Here is a 10,000-nt window from a genome sequence, read left to right on the forward strand (position 1 = left end):
GTGTCTATTTCATTTATAAAAGTATACAAGACACAACTTGTTGTTTTCAACTTTGTTTTCTGAGGGAGGAAAGACGTCTGGTCTTTTTTACTTGACTATTATCTCTGCAATCGTTCTCCATCAGCACGCCATGACCCATTCCTGACAGCCCAGCAATAACCCAGCAGGTTTAACTTGCATCGTCTCAGCACAACTTCATCACTCATGACATCTCACAGTGTAGTGAGACGACACACGATCACATGTCTCTTATCTCAGAGCGGATCTCCACCACTAGCAGAGCTTCAAAGTGACAGATCATGTGTCTGTGTGTGTGTATGTGTGGAGTTTGCATGTTCTCCCCGTGTTCCTCCCACAGTTCAAGCACATGCGCTGTTGATGAATTGGGTAAACTAACTTGGCCGTAGTATGTGAGTGTGTGTGAATGTGAGTACTGCAGGGCTGCTGGAAGGGCATCCGCTGCGTAAAACAAATGCTGGAATAGTTGGCGGTTCATTCCGCTGTGGTGACCACTAATAAATAACGAACTAAGAAAAGTGAATGAATGAATGTTTCTCAGATTTTTTGTCATGTTTCCACAGGGATGTGGAGTACGGTGGGATTTACACCTATCAGGTCCAGACCGTCTCCAGTCGCAGTGAAAGTGAGCCGTCGCCTCCGTTCACACACCGCATCGGAGCGCCGTACTGCGGAGATGGCTTTATCCAGAGGTGGGTTTGGATGTGTTTCTGCAGCCTCCAACAAAACATTTTAAGATGGTTAGGAAACACTGTTTCCATTCAAAATGAAAATATCACTACAAGAGTTGACACTTAGCTGATGATTGATTACAAAGCTTGTTTGGCCCTGCTCCGGGAGAGAGCCCTGAGCAGGGCCGGCGCTTCCATAGAGGCAACCTAGGCGGCCGCCTAGGACAGCAGAATAGAGAGGGCGGCATCCACGAAACTACCCTCGCCACCCGCACCCTCATCCGCGTCTAGGGTGGCAGAATAGAGAGAGCGGCGTCCCCGAAACTACCCTCGCCACCCGCGCCCACAATTACATCCGCGTCTAGGGTGGCAGAATATAGAGTGGCGTCCCCGAAACTACCCTCACCACCCGCGCCCACAATTACATCTGTGTCTAGGGTGGCAGAATAGAGAGAGCAGCGTCCCCGAAACTACCCTCGCCACCCGCGCCCGCAATTACATCCGCGTCTAGGGTGGCAGAATAGAGAGAGCGGCGTCCCCGAAACTACCCTCGCCACCCGCGCCTCAGTTACATCCGCGTCTAGGGTGGCAGAATATAGAGAGCGGCGTCCCCGAAACTACCCTCGCCACCCGCGCCCACAATTACATCCGCGTCTAGGGTGGCAGAATATAGAGAGCGGCGTCCCCGAAACTACCCTCGCCACCCGCGCCCACAATTACATCCGCATCTAGGGTGGCAGAATAGAGAGAGCAGCGTCCCCGAAACTACCCTCACCACCCGCGCCCACAATTACATCCGCGTCTAGGGTGGCAGAATAGAGAGAGCAGCGTCCCCGAAACTACCCTCGCCACCCGCGCCCACAATTACATCCGCGTCTAGGGTGGCAGAATAGAGAGAGCAGCGTCCCCGAAACTACCCTCGCCACCCGCGCCCACAATTACATCCGCGTCTAGGGTGGCAGAATATAGAGAGCGGCGTCCCCGAAACTACCCTCGCCACCCGCGCCCACAATTACATCCGCATCTAGGGTGGCAGAATAGAGAGAGCAGCGTCCCCGAAACTACCCTCACCACCCGCGCCCACAATTACATCCGCGTCTAGGGTGGCAGAATAGAGAGAGCAGCGTCCCCGAAACTACCCTCGCCACCCGCGCCCACAATTACATCCGCGTCTAGGGTGGCAGAATAGAGAGAGCAGCGTCCCCGAAACTACCCTCGCCACCCGCGCCCACAATTACATCCGCGTCTAGGGTGGCAGAATAGAGAGAGCAGCGTCCCCGAAACTACCCTCACCACCCGCGCCCACAATTACATCCGCGTCTAGGGTGGCAGAATAGAGAGAGCAGCGTCCCCGAAACTACCCTCGCCACCCGCGCCCACAATTACATCCGCGTCTAGGGTGGCAGAATAGAGAGAGCAGCGTCCCCGAAACTACCCTCGCCACCCGCGCCCACAATTACATCCGCGTCTAGGGTGGCAGAATAGAGAGAGCGGCGTCCCCGAAACTACCCTCGCCACCCGCGCCTCAGTTATATCCGCGTCTAGCGCGGCAGAATAGACCAAACCCCCCTCCCCCCAACAGTTTCACTTCAGGTTTGAGGGCGGCATGACCGTCCTTTGTCTAGAACGGCAGGTCAGCTTGCTCCGGCCCTGGCCCTGAGCTTATAAGATCCTCGAGCCCGGGGCTCCCTTCTATTTGCAAGGCGAGAGGGGAGTTTGAGCTCAGGCAGATCTGGAGGACTCCTCTTCTGTAGTAGCTGAACAGATAGTGATCGCTCCTAAGAGATAACTACTGACTAGGAGCATGTCTATGGTGCTGATTTGGAGTAGTCAATTAACTGAAGTTGCATGTTTTTGGATGGTGGGAGGAAACCAGGGAACCCGGTGGAAACCTACGTGAGCACGGGGATAAGGTGTAAACTCTGCACAGAAATGTCTGCTGGATTGGTAAGGACTACAACCAGTGGCGGTCTTGCAGTGAGGCAACAGTGCTAACCACTGGGCCACCGTGCCACCCATCTAGGAAAGGAGGAGGAGGTGGGGTGGACGGGGGGATTCTTCAAAATGAAGATGACTGTGGTATGAAACCTAGGGCATTTATAGTGGCTTAGGAATCATAGTATAATAATGTATAGTATAAAAAAACATAGTTAATAATAATAATAAACATAGTATGAATAATGTTTTCGTTTCATGTGTTCAAGAGAATAGAACCGCCGCTTCCTGAGAAACTAGTGAGAAAAAATATTATGACTATGATTAAATGAATTGAATAAACGATCATCTGCAAGCAGCACAAGCTCTTCTTTGTCTTCTATAATAGACTACCTGACTACCGAAAGTACTAAAAGTCTTCGATCGCACTTGTAAGATCAACAAACAATAACTTGACTTCTAGTTGATCATTTGGAAAAGTGTTGAAGGTGGATTTCTCTGATGAATCATCTGTTGATCTGCATCAATCATCACCAATACTGCAGAAGACCTACTGGAACCGGCATGGAGCCAAGATTCTCACTGAAATCAGTCAAGTTTGGTGAAGGAAAAATCATGGTTTGGAGTTACATTTAGTATGGGGGCGTGCGAGAGATCTGCAGAGTGGATGATCAACATCAACAGCCTGAGGGCTCAAGACATCTGTGCTGCCCATGACATTACAAACCACAGGAGAGGGACAATTCTCCAGCAGGATAGCGCTCCTTCTCATGCTTCAGCCTCCACATCAAAGCTCCTGAAAGCAAAGAAGGTCCAGGATTGGCCAGCCCAGTCACCAGAGATGAATATTATTGAGCATGTTTGGGGTAAGATGAAGGAGGAGGTGTTGAAGATGAATCCAAAGGATCTTGATGAACTGCAAGAACGTTTTCTCTGCCATTCCATATTAAATCAGTGATTTGAGTCATGTCAGAGATGTATGGATGCAGTCCTCCAAGCTCATGATGGAGTCAGACACAATATTCATTCTGTCTCCACTGCAGCAGGACTTTATATTCTATACTGGACATTATTTCTGTTCAGTGATGAGACTTTAGTCTAAGCAAAGTCAGACCTTCTGTACTATAAGAAGCGTAATCTTGAGGCCTTTGCCTTTCATATAAGCCACTGCTGAAGTTATTATGTGTTGTTTCTAAAACTTGAATAGGCGACAAGACTTTTGTCAAGTAGTGTAAATAATTAGTTAAATATTAATTTAATTTATTTAATGAAATATGAATTCATTCCTTAGTGGTTTGCTTGTAAAAATTCAGTAAAATGTTTGTTACTGAGTTCATAAATCTTTCAAAAACGCCCAATATTGTTTAATAAATACAAACATAATAATAATAATAATAATAATAATAATAATAATAATAATTTGGTTATTCAGTTTTTCCCAGTTTTCATATGCATATTTATGATTCCATTAGGCGTTTTATTTATATGCAATACTCCAAAATAAAAATAAATAAAAATACATGCATTAAAAAAGAGGTGGATGTACACTACTGCGTCCCACTTCAGGCTTTACATGTTCACAAAGACGTTCACACTGGCGGCAGCACAGATCCACCACTGAAATCATCGTCAGAATTTCGCTCATTGCTTGTGCATGCTGTATTTCAGGTCTCTGGGAGAGGAATGTGATGATTTGAACGCTATGAATGGAGACGGCTGCTCCAGCCACTGTAAGAAGGAGCCGTTCTTCAACTGCATTGGTGAGTGCAGAGGAACTACTCCACATACTGCTGCTCTGCTTTTATGTTTCAGATGAGATCATTTAAGGTAGTAGTTGGGGTTAGGTATTAGATCGGATTAGGGATGTAGAATAATATTATGCTGAATAAACATGACAACAGGTGTCTTTATGTCAGTTTAACTTAGTTTAGTAAGTTGATCAGGTTTCAAGGAATGCAAAGTTTAACTTAATATGTTGATTCAGTTCGACTGATGTAAATTATGAGTTGCACAATGGCTCAGTGTCACCTCACAGCAAGAAGGTCGCTGGTTTTAGTCCCAGCTGGGTCAGTTGGCATTTCTGTGCGGAGTTTGCATGTTCTCCCCGTGTTGGCATAGGTTTCCTCCGGGTGCTCCGGTTTCCCCCACAGTCCAAACACATGCACTATTGGGGAATTAAGTAAGCTAAATTGGCTGTAACGTATGTGTGTGAATGTGAGACTGTATCGGTGTTTCCCAGTACTGGGTTGCGGCTGGAAGGGCATCCGCTGTGTAAAACATATCCTGGAATATTTGGCGGTTCATTCCGCTGTGGTGACCCCTGATGAATAAAGGGACTAAGCCGAAGGAAAATGAATGAATGAACCATGCAGGCACAGGACATCAACATGACGTCAGATTGACGTTGTACACCAACATTGAGGAACGTTGCATTTTGATTGGAAATTAAATTCGGGTTGACGTCAGAACTCAACCCGAGACAATGTCCAGCAGCAGACAGATGTTGTATTATGGTTACTTTGCGATATTACCTAAAAATAACCAAATATCAACATCTAATGATGCTACAGCTTGATGTTGTGTGGACGTTACCACTATGACGTCTATCAGACGTTAAATTTTGGTTGCCGTTCCCCGATCTGCTCCGGGACCTCGCAATTTACAAATCAAGCACTGAGCTTGACATTGTGTGGACGTTACCACTATGATGTCTATCAGACGTTGGATTTTGGTTGCCGTACCTGATGAATAGATGTCAGTAATTGATATCAATATGACGTCGATTTAAGATGTTGGCTTTACGTTGAATTTTGGTTAATGTCCAACACAACCTAGAATCAACCAAATATCAACGTCTAATGATGTAACAGCTTGACGTTGAGTGAACGTTACCACTATGATGTCTATTAGACGTTGGATTTTGGTTGCCGTACCTGACGAATAAATGTCAATATTTGATGTCGATATGACGTCGATTTAGGATGTTGTCTTTACGTTGAATTTTGGTTAATTTCCAACACAGCCTAGGATCAACCAAATATCAACGTCTAATGATGTTACAGCTTGACGTTTTGTAGACGTTACCACTATGATGTCTATCAGACGTTGGATTTGGGTTGCCATACCTGACGAATAAATGTCAGTATTTGATGTTGATATGACGTCGATTTAGGATGTTGGCTTTACGTTGAATTTTGGTTAATTTCCAACACAGCCTAGGATCAACCAAATATCAACGTCTAATGATGTTACAGCTTGACGTTGTGTAGACGTTACCACTATGATGTCTATCAGACGTTGGATTTGGGTTGCCATACTTGACGAATAGATGTCAATATTTGATGTTGATATGACGTTGGTTTAGGATGTTGGCTTTACGTTGAATATTGGTTCATTTCCAACACAACCTAGAATCAACCAAATATCAACGTCTAATGATGTTACAGCTTGACGTTGTGTAGACGTTACCACTATGATGTTTATCAGACGTTAGATTTTGGTTGCCATACCTGACGAATAAATGTCAGTATTTGATGTTGATATGACGTCGATTTAGGATGTTGGCTTTACGTTGAATTTTGGTTAATTTTCAACACAGCCTAGGATCAACCAAATATCAACGTCTAATGATGTTACAGCTTGACGTTTTGTAGACGTTACCACTATGATGTCTATCAGACGTTGGATTTGGGTTGCCATACTTGACGAATGGATGTCAATATTTGATGTTGATATGACGTTGGTTTAGGATGTTGGCTTTACGTTGAATTTTGGTTCATTTCCAACACAACCTAGAATCAACCAAATATCAACGTCTAATGATGTTACAGCTTGACGTTGAGTGAACGTTACCACTATGATGTCTATCAGACGTTGGATTTTGGTTGCCATACCTGACGAATAGATGTCAGTATTTGATGTCGATATGATGTTGGCTTAGGATGTTGGCTTGACATAGAATTTTGGTTAATTTCCAACACAACCTAAAATCAACCAAATATTAACATCTAATGATGCTACAGCTTGACGTTGAGTGGACGTTACCACTATGACGTTTATCAGACGTTGAATTTGGGTTGCCGTACCTGATGAATAAATGTCAGTATTTGACATCGATATGATGTTGGCTTAGGATGTTGGCTTTACGTTGAATTTTGGTTTATTTACAGCACAACCTAGAATCAACCAAATATCAACGTGTAATGATGTTACAGCTTGACATTGAGTGGACGTTACCACTATGATGTTTATCAGACGTTGGACTTTGGTTGCCATACTTGACGAATAAATATCAGTATTTGATGTCGATATGACGTCGGTTTAGGATGTTGGCTTGACGTAGAATTTTGGTTCATTTCCTACACAGCCTAGAATCAACCAAATATCAACGTCTAATGATGTTACAGCTTGACGTTGTGTAGACGTTACCACTATGATGTCTATCAGACGTTGGATTTTGGTTGCCACACCTGACGAATAAATGTCAGTATTTGACGTCAAAAGGGCATTAGTTTAAGATTTTGACTCAACGTTGGATTTTGGTTAATTTCCAACACAACCTAAATTCAACCAAATATCAACGTCATGTCACTTCATTATTGGACATCAAAATATTGTTGCCTTTAGATGCTGGTGATCTAAATCTAACCTAACATTGACGACTTTTGACACTGTGTGTCTGCTGGGAACCTCCACCCCATACATCTTGTTTTGACATCCTTCAGGTGGGATCAAGTGCTAATTAGGCGGGGTCAAACACCCCCGAAACACCCTATAACTCACACCCTGTCTGCTATACGGCTGTGACAGAAAGTGTGGCTCGCTTTTAAAAGAGTAGGTCTCTGCTGCACTTTGTTTGTGGTTGACGGTTTTGCGGGATGTGTGACCGTCTCGCTCCTAAAAAAGCATCTTTGAGAGCAGCACTTGAGCAGTAATAGCTTTCATTCGCTCCCTCCAGAGCCAGAGCTGTTTGGCTTTTTTTATATCAGCAGCATTATGACATCCTTGTAAAACCTGCAAGACATTTAATTCAGAATGAACGCACTAACAGATTCATGAAGGATGTCTTGGCACGTTTGGCTGTGCTGTATTATTAATAAAACAATGCTTTCCGGACTCTGGTTTTTCTTTTATGGGGCCTGAGGAAGGATTACGTCATTGAAAGACGACGCTGGGGGACTTTTGTTTACTGTTGGACACGAATGCAAAGAGCCTCGTAAGTCGGAAGCAGACACTTATACTGCTCATGATATACAGCACAGCGGCAGTGACATTCACTCAGTGTAACTGCTGGGAGCTGAGAGTCAGTGCTGCTGCTTATTTCACATGGATAAAGCTCAGAGTGTCACAACAGAAAGCGTTTAGTGGTGCGTGTGTGTGTGCGTATGTTTGTGTACAGTATATGCATATGTGTGTGTGTGTGTGTGTGTGTTTGTCCCCCTCTGCAGCCCCTTGTTTCAACATCAGCAGAGTTGAGCAGGGAAGCTCTGGAATTTGTGCAGAGTTTTGAGCCAACTTGGCATTGCATTACTCCATCAGCCTGCTGGAAGACCTTACTCACTGACACACACACACACACACAAACACACACACAGACAGACAGACAGACACAGATAGAGAGACAGACAGACAAACAGACAGACAGACAGACATCAGACGGACAGAGACCAGAAAAACAGGCAGGCAGACAGACAGACATCAGACAGACAGAAAGAAACCGACATCAGACAGACAGACAGACAGACAGACATCATACAAACAGAGACCACACAGACGGACAGACAGACAGACAGACAGACAGACAGAGAGAGACAGACAGATAAAGATCCTACAGACAGACAGACAGACAGGCAGACAAATGGACAGACAGACATAGATCAGACAGACAGATAGTGAGATGGATAGACAGGCAGACAGCTGACATATATAGACAGACAGACATCAGACAGACAGACAGACAGACTGACAGACACAGAGAGAGAGACAGACAGACATATAAAGATTCTACAGACAGACAGGCAGACAAATGGACAGACAGACAGACATAGATCAGACAGACAAACAGAAAGACAGACAGACAGACATCAGACTGATAGAGACCAGACAAACAGGCAGGCAGACAGAAAGACAGACATCAGACAGACAGAGAGACCAGACAAACAGAAAGAAACCAACATCAGACAGACAGACTAACTGAAAGACAGACTGACTGACAGAAAGAGAAAGACAGACAGAGACCAGACAGACAGACAGACAGACAGATAGACAGACAGATAAACTTCAGAAAGAGATCAGACAGAGACACTGACATCAGACAGACAGACAGACAGAAAGACAGACAGACAGACAGCAAGACATCAGACAGACAGACAGACAGACAGCAAGACATCAGACAGACAGACAGACAGACAGCAAGACATCAGACAGACAGCAATACATCAGACAGACAGACAGGCAGACAGACAGCAAGACATCAGACAGACAGACAGACAGACATCAGACAGACAGACAGACAGACAGACAGACATCAGACAGACAGACAGACAGACAGACAGACAGACAGACAGACACAGACAGACACAGACAGACAGACAGACAGACAGACAGACATCAGACAGACAGACACAGACAGACACAGACAGACAGACAGACAGACAGACATCAGACAGACAGCAAGACATCAGACAGACAGACAGACAGACAGACAGACAGACAGACAGACAGACAGACAGACAGACAGACAGACAGACAGACAAACTTCAGAAAGAGATCAGACAGAGAGACTGACATCACACAGAAAGACAGACCAACAGACTGACGGATAGACAGACAGAAAGACAGACATTAGACAGACAGACAGACAGACAGATAGACAGACAGACAGAGAGACATGCCTGGTGATTTCCAAAAATCTATTTATTTTTATTAAACCTTAAGAATTCCCATATGTTATCCATAACCTACTGAAGAGAAAAAACAGTCGTTTAAAGTAACTGTATACATTTATAGTTACAATAGTAGATTATAGTTACTAGTTGTATTGGATTGCAATCCCCTGTGGCAATTACATTATATTAAAGACACAACAATAGCTTGAGATGCAGCAGATTGATTTTTATAACACTAGGTTAAACTTTCTGGCACATTTACAGCACTCACGTACATAAAAAAATGAAAAGAAGAATAGACTTGGTGTGCGCCATTGCATGCAAGGTTTCTGTATTTATAACCACATCAGAGGATATTGGGGGTCGCGCGTCACTGGCATTGTTATTTTGGGGGTCACGGTCTGAAAAGTTTAAGAACCCCTGGTTTAGCTCACCAATTCACCTATTGTCATTTGCACGGGGAGAATATGCAAACTCCGACTTTTTGAT

At 44.5% G+C, this 10,000-nt stretch overlaps 1 protein-coding gene across 1 annotated transcript in view; it reads left to right on the forward strand.

Annotated features, from left to right (window-relative positions):
• Positions 1–10,000, forward strand: part of pappaa (pregnancy-associated plasma protein A, pappalysin 1a) — a 174,558-nt gene that overhangs the window by 77,537 nt on the left and 87,021 nt on the right. Inside the window, 2 exon segments of the mRNA NM_001278805.1 lie at positions 582–710; positions 4,293–4,384. Of these exon segments, the coding sequence (NP_001265734.1) occupies positions 582–710; positions 4,293–4,384 (221 nt within the window).

The sequence above is a fragment of the Danio rerio genome, chromosome 5, assembly GCF_052040795.2.
Source record: "Danio rerio strain M-AB ecotype USA chromosome 5, GRCz13ab, whole genome shotgun sequence".
NCBI classification, from domain to species: domain Eukaryota; kingdom Metazoa; phylum Chordata; class Actinopteri; order Cypriniformes; family Danionidae; genus Danio; species Danio rerio.